General features: G+C 55.7%; 1 protein-coding gene across 2 annotated transcripts in view; it reads left to right on the top strand.

The window, feature by feature from the left end:
- The window catches only part of C2CD2 (C2 calcium dependent domain containing 2), a 52,677-nt gene that overhangs the window by 17,233 nt on the left and 13,838 nt on the right, over positions 1-21,606 (top strand). For both annotated transcript variants that reach the window (XM_059164782.1, XM_059164783.1), the window contains exons 3-11: positions 3,588-3,707; positions 7,153-7,257; positions 11,225-11,347; positions 13,210-13,333; positions 14,973-15,078; positions 17,145-17,209; positions 19,061-19,182; positions 19,608-19,779; positions 20,575-20,688. In XM_059164782.1, coding sequence (XP_059020765.1) covers positions 3,588-3,707; positions 7,153-7,257; positions 11,225-11,347; positions 13,210-13,333; positions 14,973-15,078; positions 17,145-17,209; positions 19,061-19,182; positions 19,608-19,779; positions 20,575-20,688 — 1,051 coding nt within the window. The remainder of the gene's footprint in view (positions 1-3,587; positions 3,708-7,152; positions 7,258-11,224; positions 11,348-13,209; positions 13,334-14,972; positions 15,079-17,144; positions 17,210-19,060; positions 19,183-19,607; positions 19,780-20,574; positions 20,689-21,606) is intronic.

Genomic DNA, 21,606 nt, shown 5'->3' with positions numbered 1-21,606 from the left:
ACAGCAGTGTTGGGAGCACAGATGATACCTTGCCTGTCGTTTCGGAGTTCTTCCCTCGGGCTGTTATAAAGCATGATCACGGGGAGAGAGACTCGGTGACCTCAACCCTTTCGATGCGTTTTCATGGCCGTGTTTCTAGTTCTTTTGGGGACAGAAATAAATAAATAATTTCCAGGTCTCTAGAGGGTTCCAAGAGAAGAAGGAGCTGAGTCAGCCGTCCAAGGAGCTGACTTGCAAAGGAACACGGAAGGAGTGCGGCGAGATTGGAAGACACTCCAGGCCTTTCTCTGGCAAGCAGTAACCAAACTCAGCTCTGCCCAGGATGGAGGCTCGTTCTTTGGCCCCAAGTCTAAACAAAGGGCTGCAGTTTCAAGATCAGACCTACTTGCGAGGGTGTGTGACTGCCGGAGCTTCCATCCTGAAGCTGGAGTGAGCACAGGACTGTGAACCACGGCCCCATCTGTTCTGTCTGCGCCGGTTACGATGATGGTGATGTGTGTGTCCCCGTGACCCTCCGTCCCGGCCTTTGGTCTTGATCTGCAGGAGTGGACCGGGGCTGCACCCTGGGGCCCCTCTATCCACGAAGCCCGTCCTCGGTAGATGCTCTCCTCTGTGGAGGGGAGGGTGGTGTCTCTGGGATGCACAGTTTAGCTTTCTGTGGGCGCGATTTTGAAATGGTTTATGGGACTGAAACGTTGTCTGTTCGCTTTGGAAAAAGTCTCTCCAGCGTGAAGCAGGTGGGCTTGTGGCTGGCTCTTTTCACGGGAGCTCCTGATGCTCCCAGATGTTGTCTTCCTGGAGTCCTGCTCTGGGCCCAGAGGTTCACATCTGTCTCGGAGAAGAGCTCAGTCCCACGGCGGATCCTAGGTCCCGTTTCTACCTGACTTCGAAAATCTGGTACCAGTATTGGGAGTCCCTCCGCGGGAAGCCAGAGCACTGAGAGTCGAAAAGCCCTATTTAAACAGCCCTGTGTGATGGGGATGCCCTGGGGAGCTACTGTGAAAACCTCAGGAGGGACCCTGAGAAACACCGGTGTGTGTGGGACGGGGTGGGGGGGACTCTGGGTCACGAGCAGGGTCTGTCCCTGTTGGCCGGGTTTAGGCAGGCGTCGGCCCTGGACATTCTGGTCCCTTGGGAGGCCCGACCGGCTGGAAGGGTCTGCTGTGCATCGCCTCAGGGCCCCCACCTTCTGCGGCTCCAAGTGGGGTCCTCTCTGTGGTGGCAAAAGCTTGTCCCTCGTTCACCGGGGCCGAGAGAATTTAATCCCCCTTGTGGATAACACCTTAATGCAGCTAAAAGAAGATTACTTATTTTTAAAGCCTTTCCATTTTGTTCTTGTCCATTTGACAAATGAAGCATTATTATTCCCAGGGTGGCAGGGCCAGCGGCCGGCCAGGACGAGGCTCGGTGCCGTCATTGTCCCTTAACGGGCTCCAAGCCACAGCGCCAGCCGCGTTTCACTGGGCCGAGCTACAACGCTGGGGCAGCACAGCTGTTGGGGCCGACTCTTCCCGCTGAGTGCTGCGGGGAGACCGGGGAGTGGTCCGTCTACATGGCCGGTTCCGCGGAGGGGGTCGGGACCCCGGGGGCTGGGAAGACCCTCCAGCGGCTCTCGGTGACAGGACACTGGGACCCATAAATGCTCCGTCTTCAGTGCTCCACTGCCGTGCTTGATGGGACCTGAATGGGGGCTGCGGCCATCGGAGTCTTGCATCCTAGAAGTTTTAAAGCCTTTAACTATAAACCCTTGTTTATTTGTGCTTAATCACGAGCTCAGGCCGCTACGTATCCGGGGATGGGGTCGGGGGAAGCTTTGTGTGGAACCCGACGCAATGGAAACCACCTCCTTCTTGCTCGAGAGCACGGACGGAGCCCTGGGATTTTATACATACTGTGAAAATTCGAATCAACTTGTAGAGACAGAAGGTTCCAGAGACCTAACAGGAACCCAGCAGTCACCCCTCCGGTGTTTTCCCAGAGCCGTGCGAGGCCCAGGCCATCGAGATGGGGACAGTGAACGCTCTCCGTGTCATGTCTCTTGTGTTTGTAACTCATCTGGCACGAAAATGCGTTCCTCCAAGGAGGGCTGTTTATAGAGCATTTATTTTTAAATGAATAGACGACATTTCTTGTACAAACATTTTTTTGTTCCAACCTTTTGTGAACTCGGGAGAGGCGGTAACACGATGAAGATATGTAAACTCACGCACGGAGCTCGAGCTTCTGCACGACCTTGCCGGGCCAGGGGACATGAGTGTGGGGCGGTTTCTGCCAGGGCCGAGAGCAGGCGAGGCTCTCCCTTCTCAGTCTGTGCCATCGAGAGCCTTCGACGGGCTGGGGGGGGGGGGACGCTGGGGACGGATGCAGGGGGCATGCAGGGAGGGCCCAGCATCCGTCTCCTCGGGAGGGGCAGAGGGGCCGGGCGTGGGGAGGCTCTGAAGGGGCCGTTGCCAGTGGGAAGGAAGGAGCTCGCTGGGGATGAGAAAGAAGAGGGAGGCAGATGTCCTAGCCTGAACTTGGGGAAACAGCAGGCCGGATAAAGGAACTATTTGGATAATCTTTCCACTTGGTATTTTATTTTAGATTCTGATAAATCCACCAGAGAATTAAAGAATTCTCTTTTCCCTCCCAAGTGACAGCCGGCAGCGTTCCCTTGGGAAGGTGGGGGTCCCTCCTGCCTTCTGCTCCTCCCTCCTGATGACTTGGCCCCGGCCCGGCACGCTGGCCACCTGCCGGGCATCCCCCCACCCCGCGCCCCTCCCAGCCAGTGCGCACCTGGCACCTGGCTCCCCATCGTCTCCGGGGACCCGCTCCTCGCCTGCTGCGAGGGCAGGGGTGACCCGCAGTCTAGAAGGTCCTCTCCTCTAGAGGGGTCCCGGGGCAGAAACTTGATATTTCTGTTTGGTAACCGCTTTCTCAGAAATGCCTTGTGATTTTTATCGGGAATGTGGCCTGGTTTATTCCTGGTGTGATTACTTCTCTTTGTCTTATAGGTCCTTAAGCCGACTCACTTTATGATGCTGTTTTTGTTAAGGCTGTAGTATTTCCTCAGTGTTTAATATTTTATATGGTCTTTGAATTATCCCCACATCTTTGGAAACCACAATAGCTTGAAAATTATCTAAATAGAAACAATTTATGGTGTTCCAAGTATATTTTTAAGTTTTTTGCTTACAATATGTATCACTTGTTTTCTTTCTAAGCCTCCTTTTTAGAGAGAGGAGACGGCTAATGGCTTTACAGCATATGAATGTGGAAATGTCTGGGGAATTTTAAGTCTGTTGGTGGGGAGAAACGGAACACACTATCCAGGAGAAACTTTTTATGTGGAAAGCCTATAACGACTAGATTCGGGCAACACAGAGTGTAGCTCTTGAGTGATGCGTTGGGAAGAAAAGATCTGGAATGTCGATTCTGGTTTTCAGACGATTCCATAACAGAAAAGGTGCGGAGGTGGGAACTTGGCGGGTTTGGAACGCTGACGTCTCGTCCTTGCTAACTTTTCACATCCCGAGTATTTTATTCCTTGAAATCGAGGGGTGTTTGGCGCAAATTCTCCTTTCTGTCCTGTCTCGTGCCTCCTCCAGGTCGTGTCTTGTCACGTGGTGGGCGAGGCCATTCAGTTCCTGGTCCGCGCGGGGTCCCCGTCCCCCGAAGACACGGGGCCCCCGCTGTACTGTGCACGGCTCTCTCCGTTTCATGTGCAGGTGAGTCCGGGGAGGTCGAGCGGGTCCCGGGGAGACCGCAAACCTCATCAACACACAGGGTAAGGCCGGTGTGATCGCGGGGCCTCGTCTGGCTCGTAGGTTTCGGACTGTAAGCTTCTACCTTGTATGGGTAGAAATAAAGCGTGGGTTGTGGATGCGCACGGACCGTACGCACGCACGCACACCCGTGTACGCACACCCCACATCCGTGTTACACACAGGTGTGTGTGGGCGGAGCTCATGAATTCCGTCTACCACTGTCGGGAGAGAGGCTGCGTTTCGAGGCGTTTAAACAGAGCAGGGGTGTTGCCGACGGGGGGAGTGAAGGTGAGAGACATCCCAGATGAGGACAGTGGTTCTGTCCCGGGACCCGGCGCCAGACCCCAGCCATTCTGGGCACCTGGGGCACCAGCCTAGGGGCTGGCCTGGGAGTTCCTCCCTTTTTTAGTTTTTGGAAAAGTCCAGCTTTAAAAGACCTCTTACTCGTCGGTGTAAGTTTGAAAGACGAGTAGGGCGCTCATTTTTCTCATCACCCACGGATTATCCTCATCGTGGCTCGGTACAGGCACGGCTCATTTCATTCGACTTCGAAGATGCTGCACTGTCCACCCCGGAAGGCTCGTGGGAGCCAGCGTGGGGGACGCCTGTTGGCGTGTTCTCGGCAGCCTTCGCTTGCTGGGTGTCTCTGTCACGTGCACGTGGTTCTGTCGTATGTCATGCTTTTCCCTTACAACGTTTGTCCCGGTGATCTGTGGTCGAACGCTCACACGGTGGTCACCATTTTTCAGCAATAATGTATGTTTTTTTAGATGTGATGCTTTTGCACACTTAATAGACTTCAGGTTGGTATAAATATAGCTTTAAAAAACCACGTATTTATTTTAGAGAGAAAGCATGCGGGAGCGGGAGCGCGGGGGCAGGCACAGAAGGAGGGGGAGGGGCAGACGCCCCGCTGAGCGTGGAGCCCGACGCGGGGCTCGATCCCTCGACCCTGAGACCACGACCTGAGCCGAGATCAAGAGTCGGACGCTCAGTGCACTGAGCCGGGCTGGTGCCCGAACATGACCTTTCTGCGGACTGGGAAGCCAGGACGCTCCCTTGGGTAGCTTTGTGATGCTACTTGCTTCATCGTGGTTTCTGGAAGCCGATTCACTGCCTCTCCGAGGGGTGCTCGTCTGTGTGCTACGTCATGTTAGGGACGATCTCCGTAGTCATTACACAGAGACACGGCTAATCATCGTAAGAGGCTACGAGGGGAATTCCTGGGCGCTGAACCGCCCGGCAGCTGTGTCCCTCCCATGAGGCAGGGTCCACGAGGTTCCATTCGGCTGTGAATTTCTGGGTCCTGTTTTAGGGGTTACCGCGGCTTCGGCCCCGTGTCTCCCTTTCCTCTGTGCCCGAGCTTGGCTGCTTGTTTGGGGCATGAGCCCAGTCTCATGGCCCCTTGGCCACAGAGGAGGACATCCCGGGTGCTTTTCTTGCACAGGCCTGGTATGAAGAGCCGGGGCCAGCAAGGTTTTCTGGCCACCTATGTGGCTTTTCTCCATGAGCCAGCCCTGCGGAACCCCCTCACTGACCCTCCCCTCCTGAGACTCGAGGAGGGCGTCACTTCGCGCACCCGTGAGATGCGCGTACCCTCCCGCTCCCCCGAACATTCTGGACGGCGTAATTGCAAAATAATTGCAGAGTCTGGGACACGCGTTGCCGACACGCGATGGCTGTTTCAGGACAGAGTGAGTCCAGCGAGACCCGTAAGCCTCCATGGAGGACGCGGAGTTTCCCAGATGCTGTTTTTGTGCCGTTTCATGCAGCTCCGAGACAAGTAACGTGATCGCATCTTTGATCTCCCAACACAGCTGAAAACCGCTCTGCGGATTCCCTCTCAAAGGCAGGCAGCTGCCGGAGGGGACTCCAAGCCCCAGGCAGGAGACACTCCTGTCGCTCTGTTGTCCTTCAGATAAAAGGTGCAGAAGGCCCCGCCCCTCCCAACGTCTGTCTCGCTTGTCTGCTGCCCCAGGACCTGCCTGGGCTGGTGTACCTTCTTGGGAACCAGCCAGGGTTCTAGGGCCAGGGAGGGCCTCGGTGCTAGCCTGAGCTGATGGCCCCGAGGAGGGGAGGAGGAGCTAGTACCATGGAAAGCCTCTCTCTCCTCCTTTGCTGAGGGTGGGGAGGGGACCGAGGGGAAGAGCTGGGGTCTGTGCTCAGGAGTCTCGGGTTGAGGAAGGAAGGGAGGGGTACTCGTTTGCTGCGGCTGCTGAAACAGAGCATGCAAACTTAGCTTAAAACCTAGATGAGGGGGCGCCTGGGGGACGCAGTCGGTTGAGCGTCCGACTCGCGGTTCCGGCTCAGCTCGTGATCTCAGGCTCATGAGGTCGAGACCCGTGTTGGGCTCCACCTTCAGCACAGACTCTGCTTGGGATTCTCTCTCTCTCTCTTTCTCTGCCCCCACCCCCCCCGGGCATGCTCTCTCTCTTCTCTAAAAAAATAGATAAATAAATCTTTTTTTAAAGAAAACCCAGCATAAATGGAGCCACTCTGGAGGCCCGATGTCCAGCACAGGCTCACATCGGCGGGCCGCCTTGCAGTCTCGAAGCTCTGGGAGGCTCTGCTTCCTTGCTCGTTGGGCTGTCGGCGGGATTCTGTTCCCTGGGACCGCAGGGCTGAGGGCCTGTGCTCTCGCGGGCCGGCCGCCGAGGGCTGTTGGCAGCTTCTAGCCGCCGCCTCGTTCCGGAAGCTCCTGGCATCCTCCCTCCGTCTTCGGGCCCCTCGCTGGCCTGCTGGCCTGTCTTCCTCTTCTCTCGGGGCTCGCTGGGATGACCCAGCATTATCTCCTCGTCCACTGGTCCTTTCTGCAAAGTCTCCTTTGCTGTACCTGGTCCTGTTATCACCAGTTCCGAGAATCTGGGTGTGGCGGGGGGCGTGACGCTGCCTCTCTGCGTGGGTCCCATCCAGCGGGTTGTTGCAAGAGCCGAGAGTCCACCTGGCGGCCGTGCGTCGGCCCAGGCAGGAGAGGACAAGGCCCCCCGTGCTGGGGCACAACCCTCGGGGCCTGTGGGAGCGAGGGCTTGGGCTACGCACCCCCCTCCCCACCTGATCTCCCTCTCCTGCCCGCCTGGGTGTCTGCCCCGGAGAGAATGCAAAGCACAGAGAATTACGCCTGTAATTACAGAATCACGTAACGCAGAGTTTGCATGACATCTGGGCTGCAGCGGCCAACGCTGAGAACCTCCGAGTGGTGGGCTGAGGCCGCGGAAGGTGCTGGCGGGGCGGGGGTGGGGTGAAGGGGAGCCCCAGGGAGGTTAGAGCTTTCCTGACCGCTGTGAAAGGCAAGGGGAGGCCGAGCAGACGTCTCGGAAAATAAGCGAGCCCCCACGCGTGCAGACACGCGCGGCCGCGTGAGGTTTCGCCGGCCGCGTGGCTCTCGCGTAACCCTGTGTTTCGGCAGCTGGAGCTCCACATGAGAGAGAAGACGGAGGACATCCCGATCCGGTGGTCCTACGTCAGCACTCCGGACGCGGCCGTTACGGTGCAGCCCAGGGCAGTGGCGGAGGTCAGTCTGGGCGTTTTTATCACACCCCCGCCCCCTCTGTTGGTGTACGTGAGAACGCATGTGCGTGGTGACCCCCCGGATCTGGGGGACAGAGGCTCAGCCCGGCGCCCCTCTGATGCTGGTGGACCCCTCTTCCTGGATCGTGGGGCTGCGCTGACGGGGCGGGGTGGGGGGAGACGGCTTTGCTGGATCTAACCCCGGCCCTCAACCCTGCCACACCTGCCATTGTCTGGGGACTTTAGAAGATTCTGGGCCTGCCCCCCGCCCCCCACTCCACCAAACCCCAGAATTGTTTCTAGCACTGCTGTGCAGTGCAGGCTGAGAACCAGGGACGTCCGTCGCCACAGCGTTCCTCAGCTGTCATGACTGACATCAGACCCTTTCTGCTTCCCCGAGGCACTCCCGGGGCAGCTCAGGTTGTGGCTGTGGGCTGGTTCCTGGGGGCAGGTGTGTCTCTCCCCGGACCTAAAATTCAGTGCATGTAGAATCAGAAGGCGATCTCTCTGCTTCCCACGGTCTTAGGTATTGGAAGAAATGAGTTTGGAAGCAGGGAGTGGGCGTACGAAGTCCCCCCGGGGTCACTTTCAGGGGCTGGAAAGATCACACGAGATCACGTAGGCCAGAGGCCCGCGGGACTGCCGGCTCCCTTGCAGGGTGGGGTTGTGACCGTGGTTGTCCGCCGTCTTGGCTCTGTTTCAGACTCTCATCCAACCACAGCGAGATCCCCAGCAGCTAAGTATGGGACTGTAAGCCTCTGTCCATCCATACTGTCACTTTCCGTGCCGTGACAAAGTGCACGCACTTTGTTCTTGGACTGGAACTCCCCTAACCGGCACACATCACAACTGTCGCTTTGCCCGGCCAGTGGGTCCCACCGGGGCTCGGACTGTCCTGTCCGTCCTGCCTTCCCTTCCCTCCCACGTCTGCATCTCGCGGTCCCCAAGGCACCGTGGTCAGGCCTGCCGAGTGCATGGAACCTTCCGTAGCCGACTGTCCCGGCACCGTGGCCAGCGTGCATCTGCCTTTGGGTCGGGCTGTGCCCCGCCGAGGCAGGCAGACCCCTGCGTGTAGGATTCCTTGAGTTCATTCTTCCTCTGTGTGCTTGGGGGACCCTGGAGCACCCCGGTGCCTGCCCGCACTCATGCTCAGGTTTTGTCCCCTGTCTTTGTACATTTACACGTATTGTTTGAAAATGTGAACTATTCACACGGTTCAGACGTCAAAATTGCGGGAAACCTTCGACTCAGACGTGCAGGCTCTACCCTGTCCCTCCCGCCCCATCCGCCCCTGCACACGGTAACTCGGTAACTTGGTCATTCATTAGCTCGTGTTTCTCTGTTCCTGGGTTTTTTGCAAAAATGAACGTATCCCCCCTCCCCACCCCCCGCCCCGTTCTCACCCAAACTGTGGCCTGTTGTGCCGCTGTTTGCAGCTTACCCCCCCCACCCCGTGTCCCGTGGGCTTCTTCAACTGTCACGCGCTCCTCCCGTGAATGAGAAGTGAGGCTCTAAGTGTGGCGCTAAGCCAGCCCCCCCTCCGGGAGCTGGTCTGGCCCGTGGGCGCAGGACCCGAGCCTCCGGCCCCCTGAGGATATAAAGGCCTTGGGGGGCAGGGGTGTGGCCCGAGCCAGCCGCTCAGTGAGCGGGAGGAGTTGGGACGTCAGAGCACCCACTGCTTATTGTCACCCTGGGTTTCCTCCTCTGTGAAGGGACGGGAAATCCTGGGGGTTAAAAAAGAGTTGAGTGTGTAAATAAAATGAGGTCTGTCCACGTGAGGGAGTATTTTTCAGCCATTTAAAAAGAAGGAGGCTCTGACACTTTCTGCAACACAAAGGAACCCCAGGAAGGTCCCTGGAGGGAGAGAAGCCCAACATGGCCTGATCTCCTTGGGAGCTCAAGGCTTGGAGATCTCCCTGGCGGGCAGATCATACAGGGGCCCCGCAGGGACTGTTGGTGGGGAGGGGCGGGGCAGGGAGGGGCAGTCAGGGAAAGGGTGGGGAGAGGGCCAGGGAGTGATTGTTGGTGGGTGAGAGAGAGCAGAAGGGGTGACCTCTCCATGGTGGCAGCAGGATACGGAGCCTGCTGAATCACACTGAAATGCGTATTTTATTTTATTTCACTTTTAAATATACCTTTTGAATAAATATAAATTTATTTTTGATAAATATAATTAAATTAAAATTAATTAAATAAAATAAATATAAATGTATTTTTAATAAATATAAATTTATAAATAAATAATACTTTTTAAATAAACATCTGTCTGAAAGGTTCGACACAGAAGTAGCGACATGTTTGTATATTTCACAAGCTCGATTGTTGTCATTTTGAAAATAAGGAGCAGGAGTTACTTCTTTTTTTTTTTTTTTTAAAGATTTTATTTATTTGACAGAGGGAGATCACAAGTAGGCAGAGAGGCAGGCAGGGGAGGGGTGGAGAAGCAGGCTCCCTGCTGAGCAGAGAGTCCGATGTGGGGCTCGATCCCTGGACCCTGAGATCATGACCTGAGCCGAAGGCAGAGGATTTAACCCACTGAGCCACGCAGGTGCCCTTTTAAGATGGTTTTATGTGAATTTAGGTGAATGTCACCTCAGTTAAAAAAAAAAAAAAGGACAGGGATGTCAAGTACTTACTGAAGAGAAAGACGGCAACGCGGCGGTCTTCAGTGCAGACCCTGCGGTGGTCTTCAGTGCAGACCCTGGAGCCCCAATGCCTGGGTTTGACTCTCGGCTCTGCCACTCGTGAGCTGTGTGACCCTCCACGAGTTAATTTACGCCTCTGTGCACTAGTTTCCTCATCGGTAAGATGGGGATAACGATAGTAGAGGTGGTTTCGCAGATTAAAATAGTTAATACGCGTAAGTGCGTAGACTTGAGCCTGACCTATCCCAGGAGCCATGGAGGATTAGCTGTTTTGATCATTATTAGAGTTTCTGGCAGCGAGTAGCTGCTCTCTGGGCTGAGTGGGATCACGTTCGCTGTAACAGGGCCAGGCCGGCCAGTCCTCCGCAGGCCAACCTCCAAGATCTCTCCAGCCCCGCAAGTGGGAGGTTTTCCGTAGGTCTGTGGTCCCGGTGGGGGTCCCTGCGAGCAGCTGTCCTGTCCCCCGAGCAGGTTGGGGATGTGGAAGCCTCGAGGGCATCTACACTGGACTGTGGAACGTCCCCCTCCCCCGCCACCCCCGTGACCGCGCCACCGTTGATGTATCTGTTTAGTTCTCGACGGATACTTAGGTGGTTTCCAGTGTGGGGCTTCATGAATGGTGGTGCTGGGAACATTCTGGAACGCAGGAATGTTCGCCTTTCTGTCGGGGATCAATCATCACAGATTTACAGAGTTGACAGCCGCTACTATGAACTCTGCGCCTCCGCAAGCTCATGTTTCTTGTTGCGCTCTTTCATTTACGTCAATACTTTGTAATTAAAAAAAAAAAATTACCCGATGTCACGCGAGAAAGAAGAAACGTCCGTCTGAAAGGGTCGACACAGAAGCAGCGACACGCTTGTATATTTCACGAGCTCGATTGTTGTCATTTTGAAAATAAGGAGCAGGAGTTACTTCTTTTTTTTTTTTTTAAGATTTTATGTATTTATTTGACAGACAGAGATCACAAGTAGGCAGAGAGGCAGGTGGGTGGGCGGGGGGGAAGCAGGCTCCCCGCTGAGCAGAGAGCCCGATGCGGGGCTCGATCCCAGGACCCTGAGATCATGACCTGAGCTGAAGGCAGAGGCTTTAACCCACTGAGCCACCCAGGCGCCCCTACTTCTGAGGTCAGTAAGGAGGACCCCGTCTCCCAGAGGAGAATGAGCAGGTCACCTGCGGGGATCTGACCTCCCAGAGCCCCGAACCCCCCGTCCCCCGCCCCGCGTGCTTGGTTCCCGGGACGCAGCGAGGACGGCCAGCCTCTTCCCCCCCGTTGCACGGCGCACGGTCAGGAGACAATCTGAGGACGTCCCCCTCTTTTGGCAGGACCGGGAGACAGAGACCAAGGCCGTGTGTGAAGCTCTCAAGGACATCTTGAAGCACCTGGTTGGGGCTGCGTCTCCGTCGGTGCTTCTGAGCACGAAGCCCGTGGACGCGAGGGACGTTCAGGTGAGCCGCGGGGGGTGGTGCCTCACGGCCCGTTAGGGCTCCTGGTCCCCGTCCTGCAGGGGAGTCTGCCTGACCAAGGCCCACCCCCCCCCCCCGCCGTGGTAGAGAGGGAACGCCTGACTGCTTGCTGGGCGACCATGGCCTGCGGATCGTGACGCACTGCAAGTTCCGGGCAGGGGTTCCAGAACCCTGTGGGATGGGAGGCACAGGGGTCCGGGCTGCTCTGGCAGCTCTGGCACGCTCCAACCTTAATTAGCCCTGACCCCATGCCTTTCTGGAGCTGAAACTTGACTTTCCACTGTCCACTCGGGGCCTGTGGCCTCAGAGCTCGACTTCCCAGGACCGAGGCATCTGGGAAACCTAGTTAGCCATGAGAATGGCGGAGAGCTGCTGTTCCGGCCTGCAGGCTAGCAGGCACGAGCGCCCCGGAGAGCTGGTGTCTCCACTCGAGTCTACAGGCAGGGAAAAAACCGACACCCCAGCATGAAGCCAGTCAGGCTTGAGGAACCCCCCTTTTCAGGAGAGGTCCGCCTCTTTTCTAGCAGACCTTCAACTGATCAGGCGAGGCCCACCCACATTAGGGAGAGCGTCGCTTTCACTGGGTCTTTTGATTTAAATGTTATTGTGAGAAAACAGCCTCATGGAAACACCCAGGATTGCATTTGAACAGATACTGTGCATCCCCGTGGCCCTGTCATGTTGACGCATACAATTAACTACCACACAGACAACCGAAATATTTCCTCTCCACCCCCGACACGTGAATGCTCTGACCCCAGTGCTCATGGGCTTGGATCCTAAGGACTTCTGTGGTGACTTCTTGCAGCTCACAGTTGGCAAGGTCGTGGTTCACAGTAGTGGTTTCTAAATGGTGACCTTGAGATGTTGGGAAGCTTGCCCCCCAGAGAAACATCCGAGTCAGATCAGTGCGCAGGGGCCCTTCCTGGAAGGCTCTGTGTGCGTCTCTGAGAAGCCTTTCTAGGAGTCCCAGGCCTTGGTACTTAAGGGACCCCCCACACCCCGCTTTTTTAAAGATTTATTTTTATTTTATTTTGAGAGAGAGAGAAGGCGGGGGGAGAAGGAAAGAATCTGAAGCAGACCCCCACTGCACGCACAGCCCGGCGGGGGCTCGATGCCGCAAGTGCAAGGTCAGGACCTAGGCCAAAACCGAGAGTCACACACTTGACAGACCGGGCCCCCCGGGCGCCCTGGGACCCCTCGTAGCGAGCGCTCACTGCCACGAGAGAAGGCAGGAAGCCAGTTTGGGAGACAGTTTACGGTGAGGCCCTCTGGGTTAAAGGAGCCTTTTCTCTGTTGGAAATGCCTGGATGCCCGTCTGAGAACATGATGATGGATGCCTCTGTCACTGCTGTAGTCCGCCACCCGGGTGACACTTAGAGACCCCCACCTGGGGTGCAGACCTGCCAGGCGGCCCTTGCCGTGTGTGTGTGTGTGTGTGTGTGTGTGTGTGTGTCTGTGTGTCCGGGGTCCCGCTCAGAGTTGGTGGGCAGTGGGCCCATCAGCCTGGAGCGGGTGTCCCCCTCTCTCGCCAGCACTTGGCCTGGGGCAGTGGACCCAAGGCGAGCTTTGCTTCCGGGCTGCACTCACAGCCAGGTTCCGGGGAGCCCTCTCTGGCTGAGCGCCCCGCCGCTTCCCACGGGTTATTTGGGTAGAAAAGGCTCCGAGGCAGGGGCAGAGGCTATGGTGGGTTGGGACCCTCCCTTCCCCCGAGAACGGAAAACTTGCGCAGCCCACCGCAGGGTCAGCCCCCACCCCCGGTGGATTTTCCCCGAAGATGCTGACAGGGGTCCGGTGGCGCCTCCTCTTCTCCCCGGTCACCCGTCTCGATTTTCTCTCTGCAGAATCTACAGCGCATTTCATCCTCCCCTCAGGAGTCCTGTCCGCCCAAGCCTCCAAGGGCTCACGAGCTCAGATTACTGGTGAAGAACATCCGGGCTTCGCTGCTAAGTGCTCCTGGGGCTTCAGGCAGGTGGCTGGGCTGGGGGAAGCTCTGGGGGGCACGGGGGGGGGGCAGGGGCTGCCCGCCGCAGAAGTGACTCTCCCTCCATACAGCAGCGTGAGGGGTGACGGCGGGTTCTCAGCGGACTCTGGGTCCCCGTGGCGCCCTCCGACTGGGTCTGCCGTGTGATCCCAGCCCGCGAGCCCAGAGCCTCTGAGAACCAGACGAGTACCGTGAGATGGTCCCACGCCAGTCCCGAGCTTGCGTGCAGGAAGAGCGAGGGAAGAAAGGAATTCGGTCATGACCTTGACCTTTTCTTTCATCCGGAAGGCACTCGCCCGATTTTTTTTTTTTTTATTTTTTAAGATTTTATTTCTTTATCATAGAGAGAGAGAGGGGGAGAGAGAGAGCACAGGCAGACAGAATGGCAGGCAGGGGCAGAGGGAGAAGCAGGCTCCCCACTGAGCAGAGAGCCCGATGTGGGACTCGATCCCAGGACGCTGGGATCATGACCTGAGCCGAAGGCAGCTGCTTAACCCACTGAGCCACCCAGGCGTCCCTCGCCCGACTTTTTAACTATTGAACGTGTAAACCCATGCTGGGCACTCCTGACTGATTCGCCACGAGCACCTTCTCCTTGCCCAGAAGCCCGGGTTCCTTGTGGGCGCTTTACCAAGCGTCAGGAGGGCTTTGGGCCCATCGAGGACCCTCCGGCAGCAGGAGAGGCTGTTATCGGAGTCAGGACAAGTTGCAGACCCCAGATCGTTCTCTTTGGGCGATCCTGAGTGGCTGCAAGACCCCAGGTGCGCAGCCTCCTGGGGTGGGTCCCATCTTCCTCTGCGATGTGATTTTGCTGAGAACAGGAAGGAATTCTTTATTGTCTGAGAATGCTAAGGGTCACTTAATGTGCACGGAGTCTTCCCGTCCCCAAAGCACAGACTGTCCACGTTTAACCACCGAGACTCCGTGCAGGGCTGGCTGTGGGGGATGGCCTCGGGGGTCCCTGTTCCTCGTAGGCAGGTCTGCGTCTGGGCCTCTGTGTCTCCCGTCGGAGGTGATCTCGAAGATCAGTTAAGACCGTGGGTATGGAATGCTTAACGCCGTGTGATGTCTGGTCCCGTGGTCACTGGTTACACAGTATATTGATAGCTCTTTGCCATGGGACAGGCATGGTCTTGCAGCAGAAAGAATTGTTGACTAGGGAAATGTCCCATTACCCAGATCCAAGATCTCCAGACAGGGTTCTGACTGAGCTGAGCCAGGGATAAAATCACATCCCTTGTAAGTAGGGATACGGGTTCTCTGTGGGGTATCCCCCGATTTAGGGATCATCCCAGAGGCCTTTCCTTGCACAAGCTGGTCATCTTGTCCAGAAGTGGGGGGCCACCTCTGCTGTCATAATGTCCCTGGGGAGTGTCCCCCATCACGGGTGAGGAGCAGGGGCTCCTGGGGTCCACCCTCCAGGCCAAGAGATACCAAGCTGGGGATTGAAAATCTTAAACCCCCAGAGAAGTGCTTTGAGAGTTGGTTGATGATGGAAGAAAGAGCAGTCCCTGAGCGGTGGGCAAGCCGAGACGGCAGGTGTTTAATTCAGCCCATATATGCAAAGTGTGCACACGCGTCATGCAATTTAAAAAACAGAAACGCCCCCTTGTTTGATTGCAGGCAACACGAACCCACAGTGTGCAGTTCGGCTGAATGAGCCCGTTCAGAAGTTCAGCGCCCTCGCGACAAACCCCGCCGACCTCAGCTGGGAAGAAGAATTCATCTTGTGCGTACAGCCTGGTTAACGGGCTTGCGCCGGCCGAGCGCCCCGCTCACGGCTGCCAGGTCCCGAGATCAGTGTGTAACACTGCTCAAACCCCAAACACAGACGTGCAGTTGCTCTCGAAAAGGTGTATTAAACATCTGAGGTAGCTTTAGGTTGAATCTAGGTTCCTTTCTGAAGGCAGCTCCGGGGCTGGACTTCCTCCTGGCCCGTGTCCTGCTGTGGCCGGAGAGCACGCTGGTCAGGCTCCCTTGACTTTGGAGATACCCGCCATCGGGAGCGGAACAGAGGACACTTGGTGTTGATGGCGGAACCTGGCTGGGAACAAAGAAACGGTTGCAGGAACTCTAAGGAATGTATTAAGGAGCCGGGTTCAGCCCAGAAATGTCCAGACCTTCGGGAGAGCAAGTAACTGAATCCATTGCGATGTTAGATCAAAGGAGAAAACGTATTTATCTTCGTACATGCTGAGATGACCGTTGACTTTCCCTGCGCATTTTTTTTTTTTAAGGATTTTTTTAAAAATTTATTTACTTGTCAGAGAGAGAGACAGTGCAAGCGAGCACAGGCAGAGGCAGAGGGAGAAGCAGGCTTCCTGCCAAGCTAGGAGCCCAATGTGGGACTCGATCCCAGGACGCTGGGATCATGACCTGAGCCGAAGGCAGCTGCTTAACCCACTGAGCCACCCAGGCGCCCCACCCTGAGCATTTCTGATTTAAAATCTTAACTAGTGCATGATTTCTGGCCTCTTCTTTAATGAGCTAAGAGAAATCACTGTAAATGACAAAGACCAGAAGAGGTCCCAAGTGAAAACCAAGAGGAAGATGCCGGCTGTTTTGTTCTGGAAGCACGAGTAGCAGCGCACTTAGAGGCGGAAGGGGGAAGTGTCTGAGTACGAAAAGGCGGAGGCAAAACGGATTAGTACTTGGAGGTGATAGGGTTGTCTCCCTAGACGACCCAAGAGAATCAGTTAGAACTACCAGAAATAATAGGAAACTCATGTAAATAATATTTCAGTAAAGCAGCCGACTCTAAAACTAGAAATCACTTGCTTTCTGAGGCTTGAACAATGAACAGCCGGAAACAGGCCCGGCAGCAGGTGTCCGGTGTGTAATGTAAAGAGCTTTTATGAATCAGTAATGAAAATACGAGCGCTGTCCCGGAAAACCGGGAAGAAGGTCTGAGCTAGAAAACAGAAAAGCCGAAACTGTAGGTAGCCGGAGACTTCTGAAGACTTGTTCGGATCAGCAATAGTTTAAGAAACACAGATGTAAGCACAAGAGGCTGTTTTTTCCCCGTGCAAGTTGGTAAGGAATAGGCGGGTGACAATGGCCAGCAGAAGTATACATTGGAATGACCGTTCTGAAAGTCCTCAGTATGTCTCAAAAAAAAAGAAAAAAAGAAAAAAGAAAAAAAATCTCTTAAATGCATGTACCTTTTGTCTGGCGTTTACAGTCTTCCTAAGGAAATAATCACACGGTGCGCACAAAGCTATGTGGAAGGGTGTTTATCTCAGCTAGTTTGTAATTATGAAATGTTAGACAACCAGGCCATTATTAAGGGTTGGTTATTAAGGATCGGATTAAAGAAAACAAGGCTGGGTAGGAGGAGCTGTTAAAAGGGGGCGTTGCTCTGTGCCGTCTGACTGGGAAAGAGGTCTGGTATCTTCAGGGAGAAAAACAGGTTACAAGAGGAGCAAGATACATCACAATCTGTGTTTTGTTTTTCGATAATTATATAGCTATGCTTCATACAGGAACTACGAGCTACATGTGGCTTTTTAAGTTTGAATTAATTAAAATGCAACAAAATTCGGTGCAGGCCCCCAGTGGGCACAGCTCTCAGACGCCATCCGTGGCGAGCGGCCGCCGTGTCGCACCGCACGTAGATACCCCTGCTGTCAGCCAGAAGGCGGCAGAGAATTCCTCAGATAACAGCAACTGCTGGGGGACGGCGAGGGGGAAGATAATCTTCACACCGTTGGGGATGTGTTTCTTTCTAGAGTCAGAAAAAAATTACGGTTGCAAGAACTAATAAAGGATCCACAGCACTTTCTGTCCTTTCCGCAGTGAGCTGAACGCCAAGTCAAAGGAGTTGCACCTGCAGGTGTCGGCGGCTAAGCGAGCCTCGGAAGGTGGGTGTCCTCGGAAGGTGGGTGTGGGGCGGGTGGAGGCAGGCCCTGGGAGGGGTCACTGACCGGAGGGGGCCGGAGGGGGCCGGAGTCACCCGGGAGGGGCAGACCCGCCCTGACACCTGGGGTCTTCCGAGGCCGTGTTTGCTTCCAGGTCCCCTTCAGTCATTAGCAAGGGCATGCACTCTGGGAGAATGGACTCAGCTCGTTTTTGCCTTTTTTTGTTTTTAAACAAATACCTAAACTCTTTTATTCAGCAATTCTTGGCTTAGAGAAGCCCCTCTCGGCCTTCTTAGCCATAATAGATCTGTTCTGTAGTGTTCCTAATTGTGGTAAAAGCATAGAACAGAAATTCCCATATTGACCATTTTTGAGTGTAAAATTCACGGGCGTTAAGTACATTCCCACTGGCGTGCGACCTTCAGCACCATCCACTTCCCGGATTTTTTCCTCTTGCTGGGCTGAGACCCTGTCTTCCCCATTCCCTCCTCCCCCAGCCCCTGCGACACCCCCCACCCCCGGCATTGTGCTTTCTGTCTCAATGGATTCTGGCTCGCTTTTCCTTATAAAATAAGCCACAGCAGCTTACACTGGACACATGCTTTAGAGACAAGAAAGCAGCAGTTAAAGGTAAAATCATGAATGGGCACACGGACCTATATGTTTGCATGTGTGTAACTCAGGAGTCTGGGAATAGATTACGCTTTTAAAAATGCCCATAAACATACCAAAATTAGGAGAGGGGGACCCTTCCGTGGCTTATCCTGCTAAAAGACAAAGCCATTGGGTTGTCTCCCAAAGTTACAAAGACACAGGAAAAGGCATTTCAGATTTCTGTTTATTAGCAAGAATTTTCTTTTTCAAGATTTTAAGTTTTCAAAGATTTATTTTAGAGGAAGAGGCAGAGGCAGAGGGAGAGGGAGAGAGAGCTCTCAAGCAGACCCTGCAGAGTGCAGAGGCTGACCCCAGGACCCTGAGACCATGACCTGAGCCGAAATCAAGAGTCGGCCATTTAACAGACAGAGCAACCCGGGTGCGTCTCCCCCTCCCCCCATTAGTAAGAATTCTGAGCTCATTTCCTTGGTTCTGTTGTCTTGGGATAAGATCGGAGACGTGTCTCTGACATTCCAGGAGAGGGCGTGGCCAGAGCAGGGCGTGTGGTTTGACCCGGGTTGGGCGGACCTTTGCCGGGAGAAGCTGACCCTCGTCCATTCCCAAGGCACCGAGGTGGCTCCTTTGGAGATCCACTGCTGTCCAGCCAGATGGAATCTATGAAATTTCACATTAAAACCAAAAACCAAAAACAGAACAAAGGACTACACAGAACCTTACCAGACTCCCAGAGTTCTGACATTCTGCCGCGTTTGCTTTATTATCCGCACTCACGCTTGGTGGTTGCCTTTGACTTTGCCTGCAGACATCCAGACACAGGACACACGTGCTGGAGGGTGAATCCGAATGTTCGAGCGTATCAGGCCCTGCACCCTCCTTTCTTGGCCATTTCCTAAGAATAAGGACCTTCTCTCATACGTCTGTACTGGTTTCCCCGACCTGCTGCCTGCGTTCCCCTTCATCTGCTGGGCCAGCATCCCGTAGAGCAGTCACCCCCACTCCCCCGATCAGACACTGCCTTCTGTCTGCTGTCTCTTAGCCTCCTGTGGTCTGGAGCATGTCCAACGCCTCTCTTTGTTTTTGGTGTTCTAGAATGTTCTGAAATGTTCTGGAACTGGAGGATGCTGGTGCGGACTGGATGCGCACCGGGACTCTGTTCTGGTTGCGGTGGTGGCTCCCACTGACCCCTGCTCCCGTGGAACCCTGTGGAAACATACCCTTACTTGTCTCCTATCTTTTTAGCCATATTGGCGATGACGACCATTCCTTTGGATTTATTCAAGAAGCAGCCATCGGGGCCCCAGAGCTTCACGCTGACCGGCAGCTCCTGCGGCGGCTCGGTGCTGGGTTCGGTCACCGCGGAGGTATGACGTCATTTCCTGCCGCGGCCAAGCTCCAGCTTGAGCTGCTTGAGATTAGGAATATCTTTACCTGTCGGTCCGTCTCCACGTTTTCTTCAGCGGGAAATGGGACGCTCGCTCACCCAAGAGGAGCTCCTTTTCCGTCCCGTGCATTTCTAGACTCGAATGGGACACTCTGCGCCCACGATCGTGTTGAGTGGTCTGCCGCATGGGGAGCTTTCCACGGTGCCGGGTCTCGCGGGCCTAACCCCAGAAAGGGCCCTTTGATTTCGCTGGGTTCTCCAGCCTTGGTGCCCATCGCCAGGCGCTGCATGACGGGGTCTGAGCCGGAGTCTTGTCACCCTCTGTCGGTTCTGGGGAAACCCAGGCTGATGGCCCAGGGGTCGGCGTGGGCACAGCACCAAACGCGTAACCGGCTTTCTCTGCAGTTTTCTTACCTAGAACCCGGTGAAGTGAAACCCAAGACCCCTCCACCTACTCCTGCCACAAAGGTCGAAAAAGACCGCATGGTGATGCCCTGTGGGACCGTAGTCACCACCGTCACCGCCGTGAAGACCAAACCTCGCTTTGACACGGGGCGAGCGTCCCCGCTGAGCTGCGGTGAGTGCGGCCCAGGAGCACCTCAAGGTGGCAGGAAGCGCCGGCTGCCAGGGCAGGTGTGGCTCCGACGGTCTCGTGTGCAGGGCGAGGGTAACTGAGGAGACTCCCAGCTTCCCGCTTCTCAGCCGGTCACCTTCCTCTGTGGTCAAACGCGCGGCTGCCCAGGTGCGTTCAGCCCGAGCGCACGCCGGAGCTCCGAACCTGGCCGTGGGGGGAAGTGATCTAGTTCAGTGAACTTCGCGCTCACACTCCCGCGGGGCCGGCCGGCCCTCTGTCTTGAAACCTTAGATGGAGGCCATCGGTGCAAGTTCGTAGGAGGAGAATCCGTTTTCTAGAAGGGCCCGGGGTGCAGTCCCTTTCAACCCAGCCGAGTTCTGCATCTGTCTCCCCAGTCTCTACCCCAGAGACAACCTCTGTGTGCGGGCTTACTGTTTCATTTTCATTTGTGCTGTGTTTCCGCTTCCAGACAGATAACGGATCTTCCTCCCAGAGTCGGTTTCCTGGCCCCGCTGTTCTTGACTACGAAACAGTGAAATTCTGGCTTTTGATGCAAATTCCTGATTTTAATTTTGATTTTTGATGAAAGTTTCTGAAATTTTATTTAAACCCAGGTTCCCAGCATCCTTTTGGGATGGGGGTACTTGCCCCCTCATACACCCCTGCACCCCACCCCAGAATGAGAGACGGTTAAAGACATCTGAACGGCTGGGGTTCCGTGAAAGGTGTGATTTCACCTTCCGTGAACTGTAGGGTCAGGCTTTTGGGGCCATTGTGATCCAGATTTTCTCCTGGCAGAGTCTCCCCTGAAGACGCCTGTCCAGGTGAAGGTCATTGAGAAGGACATCTCTGTTCAAGCCATCTCCTGCCACGGGGCTCCCGTCAGTAAGACCTTCTCTTCTTCGGACACAGGTAACGGGGGCCGCGGGCTCACCGCATCCTCTCCCTCCTTCCAGACTCTTCTCCTGTCTTTCTCACGTGCCCCCAGGTCAGCATTTCCTTTTTGGAGTCTGGGAGGCGCTGGTTTGAGCATTGAGAGCAGAACGGGGAGGAGGTGGGGGGAGCGGAAGGCAGGCAGAGACCAGGGGTGGTGGGAAGTTCTGGCAGGCGCTTTGACAAAATAAACATAAAATCCCAGTTTATGCCTCATGTTACAAAATTTGAGCGTGATTTCCCCCTGGCTCAGTAAACCAGTGCGATGACTGACGTCCAAGAGGCAGGACCCAGGGGTGTAACTGTAAACGCCGCTTTTCCTCTCCCGTTGCCCCAGAGAAGCTGCGGCGTCTCCCCCAGAACTCTGCTCGCAAAAGCCGGTCCTTACGGTCGCGCTCGTGTCTGGGGAGGGGGTTCCTGCCTCCTTAGGTCAGAGCCGGATCTCAACCTGGGGATTCCGTTTGCCCCCGTGGCTGGGGGGTGACGCGCTGTCGAAGGGAGGGCAGGGGCTCCTCCTCCTCTCGGTCCTGTTTCTGGTCTTGCCAAGGTCAAGGGTGGGAGGAGAGGCGAGGACGGGGCGGGGCCGGGGCGGGGCAGGGGGCGGGGCAGGGGCGGGGCTCCATCCGATGGGCGCGGCCTTAGGAGGGCTCCGGATCCCCGCAGCTGGTGAAGCGGACGCGGCCTGTCCCGGGGGGTGTCACGGTTCTCTGGAAACCGCAGGCCCCCCCAGCTGCAGTCCCTAGACGCAGGCCGTGTCCCTCCGCTGGCTGGCCACCCCCAGTGCCCCTTCTGCCCCTGGCGGAGCGTCCCGCTGCCTCGGACCGCAGGGACCCCTTCCCCCACGCAGGTTCGCTTTTTAAAAGGGCTGCCGTTCCCACCGTGGGTTTCTCTCCCGCT

This window comes from Mustela lutreola, chromosome 2 (assembly GCF_030435805.1).
Source record: "Mustela lutreola isolate mMusLut2 chromosome 2, mMusLut2.pri, whole genome shotgun sequence".
Taxonomy (NCBI): domain Eukaryota; kingdom Metazoa; phylum Chordata; class Mammalia; order Carnivora; family Mustelidae; genus Mustela; species Mustela lutreola.
This window is presented reverse-complemented; position numbering and strand designations above follow the sequence as displayed.